Source organism: Pholcus phalangioides, unplaced genomic scaffold (assembly GCF_987345545.1).
Source record: "Pholcus phalangioides strain wild (caught in Gottingen) unplaced genomic scaffold, Ppha-v1.0 ptg000024l_1, whole genome shotgun sequence".
NCBI lineage: Eukaryota > Metazoa > Arthropoda > Arachnida > Araneae > Pholcidae > Pholcus > Pholcus phalangioides.
This window is the reverse complement of record NW_028301616.1, coordinates 16,129,580-16,148,646: the sequence shown is the minus strand read 5'-3', so window position 1 is coordinate 16,148,646 and position 19,067 is coordinate 16,129,580. Positions and strand designations below refer to the sequence as shown.

The 19,067-nt window shown below is 37.2% G+C and overlaps 1 protein-coding gene across 3 annotated transcripts in view; it reads left to right on the top strand.

The window, feature by feature from the left end:
- The window catches only part of LOC149068850 (phospholipid-transporting ATPase ID-like), a 139,674-nt gene that overhangs the window by 91,080 nt on the left and 29,527 nt on the right, over positions 1–19,067 (top strand). For 2 of the 3 annotated variants that reach the window (XM_089250444.1, XM_089250445.1), the window contains exons 3-4: positions 15,306–15,367; positions 18,737–18,850. In XM_089250444.1, coding sequence (XP_089106570.1) covers positions 15,306–15,367; positions 18,737–18,850 — 176 coding nt within the window. Of the gene's footprint in view, positions 1–5,466; positions 5,611–15,305; positions 15,368–18,736; positions 18,851–19,067 lie in introns of those variants that run through there. The other variant, XM_089250446.1, reaches the window with a different exon arrangement.

The following is a 19,067-nucleotide window of genomic DNA, read 5'->3' as shown; positions in this document are numbered from 1 at the left end:
AGCTTAATGTTGCTCCGACAGACCAGTCACGGCCCGGGCTCTGTCCCTCCAGGGATATAAGCCTTTTACCCTTGCGGGTTGGGTCGCGCTGGGGAGCTTAATGTTGCTCCGGCTCGGACGAAACATTGTGCAAAAAAAAAGTTTCTCTCTGGAACCTAAGATGGCCATCGGCATCATCCACATATCCCGGTACCGCTTTTAGGTGCCAGAGTATGGCTCATAGTTAAAAGGGAAGAATTCCGGGAAAATTTAGGCAGGGAATGGCGTAAATGCTACATCGTGGATGATGGCTCAAATTAACACATTAATTGGCTCTTTAGTTTTAATTTTTCACCACTCGTGTTGAGGGTTTGCTCCCGCATCGTCAACCTACGGAATGTTCTGTATGCTTCTAAGAGCGGTTCAAGGTACCAACTTTTGCATCCCCCTCCCACATAAAATAATTTATGGCCTTCAATACAAAGGCCATAGAATAATGACGAAACTGAGGTTTTCTTCCCCCACCAAACGTCTTCCTTTGAAATTTCCGCAAAAGTAGAGGAAAAAGTGACGCTGGTTGCCAATAGCATTTAGCGGTTTATGTCCAACAAAGACTTACCTTTTACCTTAATTATCTGATCCTGTGTCGAGACCCAGTCATGGTGAGAAGCGGATCCATAACCCAAATTTATATCTTATATCGATATGCAAGTACGATATTATAAGTACTTGTATGTATGTACATCTAAATCTCATTGAAATGCTAGACTGACTCATCCGCCGTCTTTGAGCAAAATTGTGACTAAAAATCGCTATAGACCATAGTTTCCCAACCTTTTTTGTCCCATCGCTCCCTTCCTCAGAAATGTTTTTCTCCCATCGCAATCTATAAACCTGTTGTCAAAACTTCTATGTGCGGATGTGGAGCCCGCACTTAGGTTTTGGCACATGCGGACGACGTCCGGACCCGCATGAACATTTCCTAGGTGCGGAGATATTTCGGCTCGTCTGAAAGGCTCAGTATATTCCAATTGTTAAAACTTCGTCCGGACCCGCATCCGCCTCGTGTGAAAGGCCTCTAAAACGGTAATTACAGTCGATTCCACTCAGAACCTTTTCCCGCTTTGCAAGTCTTATTTTCGTATAGTCCCTATTTTAATTCTCATTAAGATTTCCCGTTCAAAGTGTTTTCCCGCTTGCAACGATTTTTCATGACGGTTTTTGAAAAATGTTATAGGCGGGACTCGCTGTAGTCGCTGCGATAGACCGGAGTAGTTTACGGTCAGAGATGAAATCTGTAATAAAATAAAATAAATAAAATCAACCGATAAATCTCTGCATGAAACAACACACCTCTTATCTTTTCTACTCTCAAGAGGAGCTCCTCCATAAACCTCTTTTATGCACCGGCAGCAGCCACTGCTTCGTCTGGGGTGCGTTACTCTTCACCTTGTCCACATTATTCGCGAGCTTAGCAATTTATACGAGTTGTATGGGTCTACCAACCTCACGAATTCCTTAAGTGTTTCAATGGCCAGTGTTTCTCAACCGCCGGGCCCTGAATATAATTCATACCGGGCCTCGAGTGATTAGCCGTTTCATTTTTTTCTCATTCATTTTCCGTAGGTCGTGTGTTTAACCGGGCCTACGACTCACAAAAATGAATGAAACCAGGCCGTGGGCTTGAAAAATTGAGAACCACTACTATAGACATGATTCTCAAGTGACCCAATTTTCTTTATTATTATTGTTGAGGGACGAACGGAGTCAATATATTTGGACGGGAAGTGTTATTTTTCTATCATTTGTTCGGGGTCGATTCTGTTTGGGATCGTATTTCCCCCCCCCCCTCCCGTTTCCTTCGCCCGTACTTTTCATTTCAATCGAAGGAAATGGCTGTATATCCTTCGCAATAAGAAGTTGATTATCCAATTTAAGACGGCGGTTTATTTCAGGAAACGATCCTTTACGTGGAGGATATGAAAAGAAATGTCTGAGAGTTTTTCTGTGTGGAAGGAAAGTAAAACGACACGTGTTTTCTGTTAAAGAAGAGAAAACACTTCGTAAATGTTTTCATCTTCATTTTTTATTTATTTGTGTGTGTGGAGTAGATTCAATTGAATCTCGTGGAGATTTAGTTTCGGATTTCATTGTGGCTTTCAATATCAAATGTTCTCTCCCCCCCCCCCCCCCCCGCATCGGGATAATCCTCAAATTAGAGAGATAAATACACGGAAAGAGGGGAAAATTTTTCTTATATAAATACTTAAAAATACTAAAGACTAAGATTAAAGATACTTACAGAAATAGAGACGCTGCTTATTAGAATCACAGGTAATGTTAGGATTTCGATGTTCTTAACCAGGGGTGCACAATTTCCGGCCCGCGGGTCACATGTGGCCCGTCAAGGTGTTCCATCCGGCCCGTGAAAAGTGTACAGGTAGAAAAGTATCGATACACACGCTTTACGATGAATTCCCAGACTATTTTTTTCTTTCGAAAAATATGGGAAATTAAGATCAATACGGGATATCGCCAATATCCAGAGGGGCGATATCCCATATTTTGTTCAGCAACGAGCCCTCCGTTGTGTGGAAATGTTCTGCGGTAAAAATCCCCTTAATAGTGTTTTCTACACTTTTCTTGAAATTCTTCCAGGTTGCTCTGCGGCAGTGATTCCCAACCGATGCGCCCCGGCACCCTAGGGTGCCGCGATATCGGCTAAGGGGTGCCGTGAGATATTATGGAGATAAATAAAAAAAATATTACGTCCACACACTTAAGGGGTTGAAATAAATTAAGTCGGATTAATTACTCTCATGCATGATAGACTTGTATAAGTCCTCATATGATGGCAGTGTCAGCAATGTGAACTTTGGCCTGAGTTAGGTCTAGCTGTCCATGAACGTCCCCGTTAAGCGCACACGAGCTCTAAGGAAAGAGGATTCGTTGGCTTTGTAGTTTAGTGGTCTAGGGCGCTCACCCGGCATATGAGAGGACGCGGGTTCGATTTCCCGCAAGGCCAGTTGAATTTTCTTTCTTAGATTTATCTTTGCATCAGCCAGCTGCTGAAATTTCCATAGTAATAGCGGATAGTGACATCACCTTCGGATAAACTGAAAGACCTCATTTGTCAACACATGCAAACACACACTGCAAAATGCAATAGATATGTACTTTCCATCTTTTTCCACTGAGAATCTCGACTGAGTTGTCTCACCATTTGATTTCACTAACAATGCGGAGGAAATAGATTTCTCTGCTTGCGAACGAGATGAATTTATTTATATTTGCGCCAATTCCTCATTCAAAGATAAGTTCCCCCAAGAGTGGGGCGTCGGTGGTCTTTTGGCTTGTACTGAGAGGAGTATCCTAATCTAACGAAGAAAGCAATTAACGCATTTTTACTCTTTTCAACTCATATCTATGCGAGCAAGCCTTCTCTGCTATGGCGACAATAAAATGCAAAGCAAGAAATAGACTGCAAGACCTTGAGGACAATTTATGTGTTTCGTTGCTAACTGTAAGGTCTGATATCTGTGCTCTAAGCATAAATCACAAGTTTCACATTAATGATTTATCGAACAAAACTCTATTGATGTACTGTGATTTTTGTTGTAGTAAACTGTATTCTGTGTTCAAGGAAGGGTGCCCCAAGTTTTTAATATTCCTAAGGGTGCCGCGAACTTCAAAAGGTTGGGAAACGCTGCTCTGCGGTATTATCTGCTTTGGGGGGTCGCCAATTATCACCAAAACATTGTCAAATGCAAGTAAGCTTGCCAATTGCAGCCAAAACATCAGACATGTAAAGTTGCCAATTATAGCCCGAAAAAAGATTGTCAAAAGCAAATAAAGTTGTCATTTACAGCCAAAGAAAGTTGTCGAAGGCTAGTAGTTATCCATAAAATTATCAAAGGCAAATAAAGTTGCAAACTGTTGCTAAAAGGTCTGGAAAATTACAAATGACGGGAATAGAGGGCTACTGCAAGTCACAGTGGGTAAAAATTCAATTCACCGAAAAAATCAAAATACTATTTGAAAAATATGTGAGATGGGTATATTTTTATATGGACAATATCATTATGATAATACAGTTATCATAATATAAATTATAAGTCATGAAATTCTTAATTCCTGATTTCAAAAACTTAAGTAATAGCCTCGTTGAAAATAAGGGAAAAAACGGGACGCCCAAAATTACAGAAATGACAGATACGCCAAATACAGGGTCATATGGTCACCCCACAATATAAAAATACTTTTTCCATAACTGAGCACAACTCAGACCTATCACCGTGGGCAATTTACTATCTATTGAGTTGTGTCAGAAGTGGAAGTGTGTGTACGTAACAGTCTGAGTGCTTATGTGGTGCTGTGTCTGATTTTTCACTGCTGCCATCTGTATTTCAGAAGTGAGTGAAGTGTAATGGCTGAATACTCTTACTGTCTGTAGGCCTGTTGCTCTCTGTGGCGAGACTTTTTCACAAGGAGATCGGCTCGCATTTGCGCCTCCAAGTTGAGAACCACTTAGAGACGGGTCCGCCACCATGGCCACTCGACCACCACAACGGCAATATAAAAATACTGTAACAATGTTTCTGCACCGCGAGCTGCAGAAATACCGCATATCTGGCTCGAGGACTGAAAATGTGCATCCCTGTTCTTTTCGCCAAGAGACCCATATCATTTAATTGCCATACGGCGATATGGTCGGAGTTTGTGTGGCGAAGTAGACCCACGTCATAACATGGGTGAAATTTCTTTTATACGTAGTTATCATGTTTAGATTATCAATATATTTTTTTATCCAGAGGGATTTTTTTTTTTGAGCATTTTGAAGCTAAGATTGGCTCAAGCTTGTTTTTTTTCTTTTTTAAACAAATCGATTTCTAATGGCAACAAATAACTTCATGCATGCATTATTTGAATGGGCTGTTTCAAGATTTTTTTATTATGGTGTAATACGATACGTGGCCTCAAGACGGGACTCATTGAGGCACCAAGTTGCCTTTTATGGGTGCCAAATGAAAAGGTTCTTGTCTCTGGAACTATTCTAGGGCTTATCCCTGGAGTGCCAAACAAAGAGGCATTCCCACCCTATTTAGGAAAAAAGGGGAAATCCCTCAATATATATTCATCGTTGCGTGTTTATTGTGAATGCTATTTCTTTCATTCATCTTTGTATCTTTACATTTGGCCTATTCGTGCGGCGTTGATCAGTGTAAAGTCTAGAAAAATAAGATATATTCTATCTCTCATTTTTTTTCCTTGTCTTTTTCTTTCAACATGAAGATTACTGATAAGATTTTTTTTTAATTTTTTGTATTTTGGCCATCTTGGTATAAGCATATCTTTTCTCTTTTTTTGTACGTGAGATGAACATTTTAGAAGTATCTTCTTTTATAAACGACCGTTTTAAATGTTGCTGTGATTGCGGTTTACAGCGTGGTCGAAATTTGCAATTCTTCTCGTGTTTGTGTTTGTGTGTTAGAAGAATATTGGAAAGAGAATCCGTTCTATACGAGAAAATATTCAGTGGCGTATTTTCGTGGTTGTAAAAGATTGTTTATTAACGGAGATTATCAAATGGTGCCGCCATGCGCTTTGGTTACTTAATCGCAGCTAAGGATGGTGAGTTGCTCCAATGTGTCGGTTTATTATGTATAACTCGGGAATTTCTAGTACTTTTCTTCTTTTTGGCTTCCGTTGTTGGTGGGTGCGGAATGCCAGGCATTTAATCCCTCTTTTTCTCCATTATAATTCCTCAATAAAAGAGGATAATAATGAGAATTATTGTAATATCCCCCTCCACAGAAATGGGGGTACCCCCTATTGTACCTTAATTTTTTTGCTTGTTCCCCACCACCACCATTCAAGAATAACTTTCACTGTTTCACTTGCCCCCTAGGGGTAAAACTTACGACTCATCTATCGGAATGAATGGTGTCGGTGATTCATCGGATTATTTACAGAAAGAAACCAGCATGTACAGCATTCATGGGGGTGAACCCATTTAAGAGTAATAAAAATTGATTATATTCTTTTTATGCACCAGTAAATTTTATTTATGCACCAATTTTATTTTTTAACTGAAAAAAGTCTGTAAAGCTTCAGGCTAGGTTTTCAGGACGGAAAAAATCGTAATCGAGTTGAGAGACAAACAAACGATTGCTTTTCATTTTATTCACTGTTAAATATTTTGGAAACAAAACAAAGAAAGGGATCATTAAGCATCAGAATGTTTTGGTCGCGAAGTCTGAATTCTTTATCAATTCTTTTGTTGGTCTTTTGTGGTTCTGAAATTAGCTTTTTTTTTGGCAGGTCCTCTAGAAATGGAAATTCCTCTATTTCACGTCGTTCGACGCTTTTGTGAGGCCGCTGGCAAATGCCATCTATTTTCGAAAAGTTTATAAAGAAATCTTTTCCATTTCCTCTGCATCTATTTTTATGCAAGTTTCTAGAGGTCTTCCCCTCCCCCCTTATTCCTTGATGGCATTTTTTTTCTCATCTCTTCAATTTTCGTGAGATTACTCCAGAAATTATCAAGTCTGGAAATAGATTGTGTTTTCCCTATCTACTAAAAAAAATAAGGGACATGTCCCAACAGGGACTAAAAAACATAAAAGCTCGAACTGTTTTAAAAGGGGAGGAAACGTGAAATATGACCGAATTACATTATGGCGTTGCGTTGAAAACATCGAACTTGTTAACGAAACACGTAATAATATGCGCCATAATCCATTAAAAAAGATTTTCGCCGCGTAATTTACTCTAATGGCAGTCTTGCTTCTTTTTTTACACCATTTTTTAAAAACATCTTTCTCTTTTATATCTGGATAACGTTACCGCACTTAAATTGCTGCATTATATCTCAATTTTTCAAGGCAAGTGATGTGTGGAGAGAGGGAGAAAGTGTTACTATAGTTATGATATAGTGACATAGTTGTATTCAGATCGAGAGAGGAGAAGAGTATCATTACGATTTTCCATTTATTACTTGCAGTGGCGTGTAACCTATGTAGTATTCGCTAGCCCTCCCTAACGACCCATTAACTTACGCCATCGGCTGTACAGTGGCGTAAATGTCAGAGGAATCTGAATGCATGTTTTTTTTTATCCATCTAGCCAATCTAGGTATTGGAGAGATTTTTATTATTATTATTCAGAAAGAGTAAATAGTAATTTCAAAATCCCCTGCTACTGCATAGTACTTTATTTTGTAGTATTCCTCAATTAAGGAGAAGAGAGGGGTGTAAATAGTAATTTCCGTCCTTTTCCTGGGAATCGAATCACACACACACACCCTTTTCCATTCTAATATCTGCCAAATACATCATGTTTTATTCAGGTATTATTTTCCGTGCGGTACATGTTTCAAAACGCTTTTTTTCTTTCGACTTCATGTTTTTTTTTTCGTTTGTCCGTGTGGCACCTATAGCGGTCGATGTCCAGTCGAATTCGTTTTTGAACTTAATCGTGTAGCTATAGAGACCATATTGGTTCCATGCGTGTGTGTGTCAACCAACCTTTCAGCGGCATTGATTTGGCCTTCTAAAACGAAAATAAAACTTGGAAAAAAAAAAAAAAAAACTTGTTAAGAGTTATGGGGGGAGGGGTCTCTGTATGAGTTTCTCTGTGTGTATGTGGTGTGAGTTTTGTAGCCTGTACATTGGATTTTTAATAAATTCATACGTATTGACATTTTTGCTCTGTGTAATTTAGCTATTTGGTTTCTCTGGAATACTTCTACAGCAGCCATTTTTTTTTTTCTATTTTTTTTATCGGTTCAAAATAAGCGGTAATAATGTACGAATGAACTTTTTATTTATTTTTTAAATACATACAGAGCTATTTAAACACTTTTTTTTTTTTGTTTTTTACTCCCGTTTTTTAGTTTCGTGCACAATGGATTTCAAATGGCACGGCATTTTCATTTCCCTAAAAGTCATTTTGATAGCCTTATCAATCTCGATACGTTGAGCTTTTATTCGTGGTTTTTTTTTTTTTCTTTTTTTTTTTGGATGTTTGTTTAACTATTAAGAAATTGCTAATTGATGCTCCATGGTATCTCGTTCGGAAGAGCTTGTTATGAAAACAAAAAGCTTCGAATTCCATTCATAATACAATCCACGTCGCTCAATGTGATCACATCGGGACTCGGGGTTTCCGATAACAATAGTCGAATAATAACTATATCTGAAAAAATTTACATTGACCATGCATCGTGTTTGGTCGAACGGGACATAAGGTAAAACGGGACAACTTCCCCACAAAATTGGTCGGAAAATGTTCAATCTCGTTCCATTTTTTTAATTCTATTCTAAAACGGGACTTTTTTTTTTCTTGAGCTAAAATCCTACATTTTTGCTATTCAGACATGGTGAGATATTAGACTGGAATTGTCTAGTGTTTATCGCGAAGTACGATACTTTTTTTTTTAATGTACAATACGTTTCATAGATCCCTTGAGAAAGTCTCTCGAAAAAAGATATTTTTGAATCTGGATCAGCTACAAGAAGCTGATCAGGAACGTAAGGAGAAGGATTTTTTTGACATACATTTGCCATTGCAAAAACAGCTCCACACGTACATGGGTCACTGCGAATACTACGGACTGATTACGACACCAAGTACGGAAATGTTTGTCAACAAAGGAGGGGAGATCCTCCTACATAATCTTGCAGTCTGATAACCGTAACTTACAGGGAAAACATAAGTTTGGCTTCAGAATGCTCAAAATAACTTCGACAGGAAAAAAAAAATAACGAAACCGAAGTCCCGGTAACTACAAACTAAATATTGGTTCATTCCGTTCTTTGCAAAAGTGATAACAATACCCGAATTATAACATCAACCGTGATTCTAACGAGCGGCATCGACTGTATCATTATTTTATAGAAAGGTCTGTATTAAGGATATTCAACACTCCCTAAGTCTAATATTTTAGGAACCTTCCCCCTTCACCGACTACAATTTCAAAAACATTAAAAAATGATACTCAAAAATTTTTTACACTGCGAAATTGCACACTTTTCCCATGCGTGAATACGACTATATGTAAAGATAGGGTGTCCATACTATAGATAAATTCATATTGTTGGTAATAAATGCGCTGTCCCGACGAATGCTTCTGGGATGCCTGTTTGACCCGATTTTTTTCGTTCCGTAGTCAAAGATTCAACCCTTTCAGCGGTATTGACGAGTTATCTCGCCTAACTTGATGCCTTTGCTTAAAACTTCAAACCCTCTTATTTCGGCAATAGCGAGCCCAGATAGTGCTTTTTTTTTATGGTCAAAACGTTTTTCATTTCCGCCCCCACCCCATAAACCAGTCAGATCAACTGCGAGTGGGCAGAATCGGCTTTTGTTCAGTTTTATAATAAAATGACAGTTTTTACTTTCGTTCGGAGTTTTATAGGAATACGTATAGTAAATAGAAAATGCCGGAGTATTTCTCTTCCTACTTTTTTTTTGTTTTATTCTAGGAGGTGGGGGGGGGGGTGAGAACCATTATGTGCTACACAAAATCGGAAAAAATATTCTTTGAAAAGGTATGGCATTTTTTTGCAGAGGATTTAATCACTTTACTGTGGCGGTTATAATGCGGATCATGGAAATTTTAAAAACCGCTTAAAGGGTTAATGAAGTTGAATTAATTACTAATGTACGGCTGCAGAACTGTTTTACTGTGAAATTCCAAACTATCCACGTTTTTCGTATTCTCCAATTGATTGTGCTGTATCAACTAAAAAGGCAAAGAAAAATTATCTGCCTCTTAAGATATATTTTTAAAGTTGGAATTTTCATCGTATTCCCAACAAATTTTAATGCATTACCTGCTTGTTCGAATGAAAACTTTTACGATTCCTCATGGCCAGTGGTGCATGCTGGTGTTCATATCCTGCCAAAACATATATTTCAGTCAAAACAAGCAAAAAAGAAAAACTTATTTTATTTTTTGCCATTGTGAGACCTTCTCTTTCTGTTATTTATTTTCGAGTCCACGAACTGTGTCGTACCGTTGTTTTGATACGCTTCCAGTGGCGTATTTGGTAATGCACCGGAAATGACTGAACGAGAGGAATTCCGCACTAGAGGCGAAACCTCGTTTTCCCGATCCTTTTTTTTTCTCCATTGTTTCCTCTATTTCTTTTCGACGTGGAAAGTGAAAACATCCTGGACGATATCGCTTTTGTTGTTATACACTCATTATTCCTACGATGACCGTTACTTTTAAGCAGACCAAAGAGTTATATGTACTGCGCTGTATAAATAACGTAATACCATTATATGGCAAATAAATTCAGGATACAAAGAGCAAGCTTTTTTTTTTTAAATAACATCCTTATACGAGTCAATGTCTGTCTGAAAAAACCGCGAAATCGTGCTCCGAGAGCAGTAAGGTTCAACCTTTTTTTCTTCCACGGCACACTTAAATTGAGATTTAAAAAATTACTTTGAATTATTTAATTATTACCACTAATTACTAATCACCAAGCAATTTATTGCTATTTATAATATTAAAAAAAATTAATTCCTGGCGCAAAGCTTAGCTTAACAGCTGAGCTTGACAAATTTGTATAATATTTTCTGTTTTTAGACAGGAACTTTTCTCCGTCAGTATAACAAGGAATAGTCGGAGAAATGATTGTGTCAAAACAGCAACATAAATTTTTTTTCTCAGTTGTCTTTTGTGAAACATAAGATGGAAATCAAACTCATACGTTGCAAATACAGTGAAACCTATCTAAGACTGCCACATGTCTTCCATGGGTCATGTGTCTCGTTTCCAGCTCGATGACTATTTCTTTGTTGCCTTTATTTGATTTGGGAGTAGTTACATAGGCATACGCGCGCAGGTGAAATACAAAGGGACTGAATGAGTGAATGAGCAGATCAGTGAGCGAGCGAGCATGTGATTGGATGAGCAGGTCAGTGAGCCAACATGAGTGAATGAGGTGAGCAAAAATGAGCGAGTGAGTAAAAAGGTGGTATTCACACGCACAAACACACACGCCCAACATGGTTTAAACCAGTTCTTCATATTTTTCAGTTGCGACCCTCAATTAACAAGATCAGTATCGCCACCCATGAGACGATTTTTCGAAATAAGGTTAACCAATGACTCAAAAAGTTCATGTATAACATGACTAAGTGAATTCGTACGACCCATCTCGAATCCCCAGCGAATCAAGTTTGGGTTGTGACCCATAGGTTAAGAAACCCTGGATTAAACTATAGTCACAATTTTTGGATAGGAGAGCGACACACGGATTGGTTAAATTCAGGTTTTTAACCAATCCACGTCGATCCAAAAATTGTTACTATATAGTGTAAACCACGTCGGTGAATACCACCCTAAGGGAGTTAGCGAGTGAAAGAATTAGTGAGCGAGCAGGTAATCGAGTGAGTGAATCGCTCATACGGTCACCCACTCAATCGCTTACTCACTTGGTAACTCACCCACCCACTCGGTCATTCATACGATCACTCGTACGGTGATTTTTTCACACACTCATTTATTCACTCTTTCAATCATTCGTATGGTCACTCTCACCCACTAATTAGGTAATTCATGCGGCCACTCACCTGCGGACCCTCCCCCAGTAACAGTTAGTAAGGGACCTGCCCACCTGCTTTGTCATTCACAAAATTACTCTCTCCCCCTCACCAACTCTTTCACTCTTTTTCACGCATTCACTCGCTTAATCACTGGGTCACTCACTCAGTGGCGAGGTGACGAACTTCTGTCGATTAATTTTCCTATTGGCTAATTAATTGCGCGGCGGTGAATTTTCTGTAAATCCAAAGCAAAATGTGTCAGCAGTCGATTCAGGAAACCGAGCTTTTGTTTTAAAAACGTGAAATAGAAATTCGAATTTCGTCTTCTCCTCTCCAGAGCAGAAAAAACTATTTCTTTTGAGGGGAAAAACGAAATTGGAATTTCTATTTTACGTTTTTAAACAAAAAAAATGTAGTTTCTTAAGTCGACTGCTGACACACTTTCTTACGCCCCGGAAAAAATATAATAGAAAGCTCAAAACACGGGAAATTCTCATGTGTATATACTGTATGTATTAATGTTTTTCTTATTTTATTTTTTATATATTTATTTATTTATTTTTGGCATTTGTCCCTCTTTTGTCCGCCATTTTGCTTCTTTCAGTTCCTTATCCGTTCCAGAATGGTATGTTTCAGTTTTTTTTTTTCCTTATTCTTCCGGGAGAAAATACTTTCCATGGATATTTCGGAAAAAAGAATCGTTCGAGATTTTTCCCTTGTTATTGCGTGTTGTAGTTTCATGAAATAAGTTATTATTTTTCCACACATTTATTATTAAATCCTTTGTTTTGGAGATGATGAGAAATCTGTTTTCTTTTAACTATAACTTTTTTTCTCTCATTTTTCTTCATAATATTATGGTGATAAAGCCTAGTTTTCAGTGTTGAAGTTTTAATGAGACGTTTTTTTTAATACCCCGATGCTTCTCTTTAATGAGAGAAATATTATAATTCGAATATTCGGTATTTTTTTTTTATGGATATAGTTTTGAAAATATGGTACGTGTAAAAGTTTATAAGAATAGCATATATCACGCACGATGTAGTAATAGATGCATCCGTACAAGGGTGACCATACGTCCCGTGTTTCTACATAATTTGAGCCATTTCGACTTTCCTGTAATTCTGCCTTTCCCGACATATTTACCTCGGGGGGTATTTCTTTTTTTTTTCTTTCAGACAGGAATTTCTTTTACAAATTTTTCTTTCAGTGGGATTTTATTTCTACGTGGGGGGGGGACCTCCGAATACTCCCCCTTCTCCCCGTGAAACCGCACTTTGGTCACCCTAATTTTGTAACGAAATAACTTGATGCGCAGTATTTGATGGCATATTATTATATACAGGTTGTCCCATAAATTCTTAAATAGTTAAAAAATTCATAGAAATTGGAATAAACAGGCCTATAAATGCGGTTTGCAAAAAAATTTAGTCTCATAAAGTGTTTTTTTTAGAGAATTTAGTGTTTTTAATAGTTGGAATTTTTGTCCATAGAGTGTGCTGCAAGAAAGAAAATCACTGGAAATATGAAAATCTGAGTCCGATAAAATGCGAGGTGTACGATTAACAGCTCATTTCTTAATTCTCCTGTTACTGCACGGGTGGGAAATCTGCTACAAGCTCCGACGTCTGCTATATTTTGCTACAAAAACGCTGAAAACTCTACAACTCTGCTCCATCTTGTGCCAAAAACAAAATTTTCTCTCAAGAATCTTTGAAGTTGCGTCGCAATAGAAGCGGACTTTAATTATAAATTGATAAATCCCCGCAATTTGATTTCTTGGGGCCTCAAATAGAATTAGCTTGAGGCCCCCTTCCCCATGATTCGGTGTTCATGCTTCCGACAAATAGGGGTCAAACTATGCAAATTACCGCTCATCCGCAGAACAATGGGAAAAAAAACCCCCTTTAATCGCTGTTTCCATCTATTTTTTTAAGAAAAAAAGTTGATTCCTTTGATTTATACGTTCCTTACGTTAATTATTTTTAAATTGCGTCGATTTTCCCTGACTGGCTGTATTTGACGAAACATTCATGTATCCTGAATGGAAAAGTTCGCGAAAGAACCTTTCATCGCACTGGAAAACGGCAATAAGACAAATCTGTCTTCACCATCAGGAGTTGCGATGCAAAAGCTGTCGGTAAATTCAGGGTATCTACGATCATGGAAAAGTGACGGAATCCCGGAAATGTAATGAAATGAGAAAAGGGTCACGAAATAAGTGAAAAATAGGACGTGAAAACAGATGCACTCTCAGATTGAATTTTTTGTCTCCCTTCCTTCTGAGCTGAGATAACACTGTTTTTTAAAATAAAAAGTAATCCTGTGTATGCTATTGCATAGATGTATATAAAACTGTATTTTATTTACTGCCAAAATTTTAAAGTTCTACGAAACTGATAAATGCTGCTGCAAAAATCAAATTTTCATTTTCCACCCCTGGTTACTGGCGCTTACATAAGGGTTTCATAAGGATGTTGAAGTTGTTTTACCCAAACAACGAATCGTCCCAGCTGAAGCTTTACGAACGTTTCGGGCACAGAGGAGATCGAAGAAATGTTCGGGTCCAATCACTCCTGTCGGACTTTCGTGCAGCACCCTCCATAGACAAAAACTTGAACAAATTTTTTTCCCTGTACCAAAAAAAATCTCCCTTAGGCCGGTATTACACTATAAAATTTCGATAAAATCCCTTTTATAAAACTTGAAAATCTAACCAATAAGGTTATTGGTTACATTCTAGAAAATTCAACTGTTGACCTTATTGGCTGCATTTTTCAAGTTTTATAATAGTACTTTTATCAAACTTTTATAGTGTAATACCGGCCTTAGTGAGAATAACTGTTTTGCAAACAGCATTCAAGTACACAAATTCCTTCAATTTTTATGATTTTTTTAAACTTTTGCCGAATTTATAGGACACCCTATTTCGTCAAAGAACGGCCTTGAAAACATCCTCGGTTATGTGGGCAGAGTGGCCTGGAATCTTCGATGTCGTTATTATCGAGTTTGACTGTCTTAATGTAGTTTTTGAATGCAGAAATAAAGTATTTATTAAAGAAATATAATTTACTATTACTTGTTATCATAAGATATTCAATTAATTATCAGTATAGGCAGTAAAAGAATATGTAATTTGTATAATCGATTTACCCTTTCAGACCGTGGTGCCACAAATGTGTGGGGGTTGCTTTTCTCCCTGAAGAATTGTTTCTTTTGATCTTAAGGAGTTAAGCCATAACTTATATGGTAAGGATTAAACAAGTTTTGAGTCAGAAATATGGTGAATGTGAAATCTGGGGGTTTCCATCAGAGGGCAGCACCTGGAGTTGGACTTTCAGATTGTCGTCCAGGAGAAAGTGCCTTCAGGAAAAGTGTGATCTATTACACAAAATTTAGCAATTAAATTCTGGAAAAAAATTGTATGTGAACGAAGTGAATTTTTTTTTCACAAAAAAAATGGGAAGTTTGAAAAAATGATGCATTTTTGAGTTCAAAAATGCAAAAACATTTTGAAAATTCCAAAAAAATGAATGTTTGGTGTCTGAAAAGGTTAATATGTGTTAGGCTAAGGAAAATATACTTTTTTCGAGAAAAGAAAAGTGTCAATGTGTTAATTAATCAGTACTGATCTATTTTACTATGAAATTATCTTTATTGGATTATTTTAATTTTTTAAAAGATACTTTTTTTTGTTAATTTTAATATCTGTAAAATGATTTGTAAATTTTAATTTCATCTCTTTTCTCTTTTTGTCGTTGCAGAATATGAAGTTAGAAGAATCAAAGCGAACGATGTTGCATACAACGCGTCGTTCCGTTATGCCGTGAGTATTGATTTCATGTGTTAGCAATGCGCTTCTTTTATACAAAGAAATGAAGAGGGGAAAAAAGACAATATTTATATTTATTTCCCTCCTTGAACCCCGAAAGGATGACCCTATGCTAAATAGATGACCTACTTCTGGTTGTTAGATTTGGGTTCGGTCCAAGACACTGTGCCAGTTTCCTCTTAAATTTGATTTATTTGGTTATTAAATTTTCTGTGTTCGGTGCTTGAATATTTACTGCTACTCTCTCTCTCTCTGGCTCTATCCTTTACTTCTCTGGAGTTTAACACAGCCAGTTCTCTAAATATTTAATGTTATGTCTCGAGATCAAGTATAAATCCAATTGGGTTTTATGCGATTTTGGCTTTCAGAGTTCGTTTTATTGGGATCATCAATAAATTTGCCATTCCTCGTTGTACTTCTAAGTAAAATGCGATAAAATTCTGCTATAACAAGAGCCCACAATCACCGGAAAAATTATCGTTGTAACGGACTTCTCGTATATTGTCAGCCATCACGGAAAAGTCATGAAATTCCGGTAAAGCAAGTGCGGTATCTAGAGGAGCGAGACTTCCAAGAGCCCGAAAAATATGGGGTAAATTTCTCTGTCCTGTAAAATATGGGATAATCCGATGCACCTACACAATAAGTCACTTCACAGTGACTACACAGAAGTCCGACACTCGCGCCCGATCTGCCTGCCTTTGCTCCATTCGAAGCTAAACTAAAGATACCTGCCTCAGATTTATTCGCAGCTGAAAATGCCTGTCTTCACTCCATTCGAATTTGAAGATGCTTGCCTTCGCTTCATTCGAATTTGAAGATGCCCGTCTCTGAATTATTCACAGCTGAAGATGCCTGCCTTCACTCAGGCATCGATCCAGAGTGGATGGAGGATGTGAGAACGATATCGCCCTTCCTAAGAGCCAAATAATATGGGCAAGTTTGTCTGTCCCGTAAAATACTGGATGATTCAACGAACTTACACAATTCGCCCCTCCCGGCATATCGTCCTGGATCCACGCCTGCGGTAAAGTCACAAAATGAGAAAAGAATCTGGTTTTTTTTTACGAATCGATTTCTGGAGTTTTTTCCGTCAAGTTCCCGTGCTCGATTTTATCGCCGAAAATCTTGGTTCTTTATCGAGCCTCCTATCACGCCTAAACCCCCAAAGGCACCCTCAATCATGCAGGGGTGATCGCCTGAAGACTGTTTTCTCTGGTTTTTTTTACTTTAAAGCGCGGATACGATTCGGTTTCCGTTTCGAAAAAAAAAGTCGCTACAGTGAGCAGAAAAAAGAACCGGAGTTTTTATTGTCGATCGTCACTGCGCCAAATCTCGACGAAATGTTTCATTTTGACGAGCAAAAGAGCTACTCCGCCAAATAACGGGTATTAAATTACTAAAATCGCTAAATAGTGGGCGGTAAATCGCTGACGTTGCCAAATAGTGGGCGTTAAATCGCTAACGTCGCCAAATAGTAAGTTTCAACTCATCAATGATGTTATCACATAACGAGTTAGATCGTCAAATAAGTCAAGTCTAATCGAATTTTTCTTTGAGTATGTGGCACACTGTTATGGGCTGATTTCAATTTTTTTGCTTTGTGAAGTTGTACAGTAAAATTCCTTGCTTGCGCATTGTAAATAGTCTTTTAGATCATTCATTTCTGATATTAGCAAATCAACAGGATTCCATTCATGGAATTTATTTTTGGCTCAGTAGTCGATCCTTTAAAACTTGTTATTGTCTGACAGAGAGAGATACCAAACAATTGAAATTCTCAGTTATTATCATACAGCTTTTAACCCTTAAACAGCGGTAATACTGAGATGTCTCGTCTCAAACTTGACCTGCTTTATTTCAGTTGCCCCCCTTCATATCTTGGGTTCTTAACACTCTTTTCTTCGGGCATTGACAGTTATAATGCAGATCAGGAGAATTTTAAAAACCACTTAAAGGGTTAAATGACTAAGTTTTTTAGCATGATTTGTACAGGTTTTTTTTTGGGTTTAGGGAATGAATTTTATTTGGAAATAAAAACTACAGAACACACACACAGATATTATTGTATATATACATAAGTAAATCTTAGTTTAATTGTTAAAAAAAGAGCATTACCAAAACTATTTGAAAGTTTAGAATCCTGGCCGTGAAAGATGACCATAACCTGGTAGTGACAATAGTTTGAAAGCCTCATTCTCTGTAAGTATGTTGGTAAAACTTAATATGAAAAAGGAAGAAAAAATTTCTTTTTAGTCCATCCTTTGTTTGAAGTACTCCGAATTAAAGTGCAGAAGTATACGTGTAAAACAAGTGATAGAGTAATCCATTCTTATGTAGTTTAATTCATGGAGTGAGAGAGGAAAAACAGGCATTTAATTTTTTTATTTTTTTTGACATTATATCAAAATTTTCCTAATTTGCAACTATGTTAACGTATAATTTTTGGTATTTCCACAACATTAGCTATTTCATAATCACTTGCAAATTACTTGTAATAGTGAAATTCTCATTATAAGTAGTGCTCATGTTATCTGACTTCGGTCGTGTAACATTTTACAACTCGCATGTGATCTTTAATTCTAAGAGGAATGTTGCAATTAAAGTCAAGGCTTGAGATATCCCAGGTGCCAGGTCGCCATGGCAACCAGAAAATCGCCATTGGTGCCTGAAATTTCCTACATATGATGGCTTGATTAGAGTCTGGAAAATGCAAAACTTCCTGATTTCATAACTGTCTCTCTTCCAAAAGGGGCATGGGATCATTTAATCGTGAAAAAGTAAAAAAGAACATAATTTATGACTTTCTCTTGGGTGGAGAAACCATGTTTGACTCCTACATGAAAGTTTTGCTGGCATGTAATTCTTTTTTAATTTGTCAAACCTTGATTAAAGCAAATTTATGTAATTTAAAAAAAGCTCAATTTAGAGATGTAACTCAGCTTAACACTATATATAAGTATATTCCTTTCCTTTTTTTTTTGTGAGGAAACAAATGATAGTCATGGGTTCAAGGAATAGCTTTATAAAATAATATTTCATTCTATAAATACTCAGGAAGTTATCATCTAGGAAAGAAGAGTACGCTATTAGGTCATACCCCTTACTTCATTCCGGGTATGGTCAAATAAAAATCTCAGGCCGATGAGATAACATGAAAAATATAATCCTGCCCAAAATCATATTATTGCTCATCAGAGAAAACTTTCTGGATACTAGGGATATTCAAGCTTTTTTGGTCTCTGTGTGATTTTGATAAGAAAGAAAACCGTTAGAATATGAAACTTGCCGGTTTTTGTTCTTGTGGCTTTCTCTGTGATTATAGTTCTAATTTATGATTAAATTTTTCTTTTATTCTTGCAGAATAATTATATCAAAACATCCAAGTATACATTCCTGACATTTTGCCCATTGAACCTTTTCGAACAGTTCCAGCGACTGGCAAATTTTTACTTTCTTTGTTTGCTAGTTTTACAGGTGAGTTATGGATTAGCAAAAACATTTCATCACTTTAAAGAACAGTATGAGTTGTATGAAAGTGTTTCCATATATATATATACACACACACACACACACAGGGTGATTCAGAAAAGATTAGAAAAACTTTAAGAGGTGATAGTACACACAAAATACAATTGTCATAGAAGAATGCGTGGTCTAACATGAAACACAAATGGCCACTCCGCAAACTTTA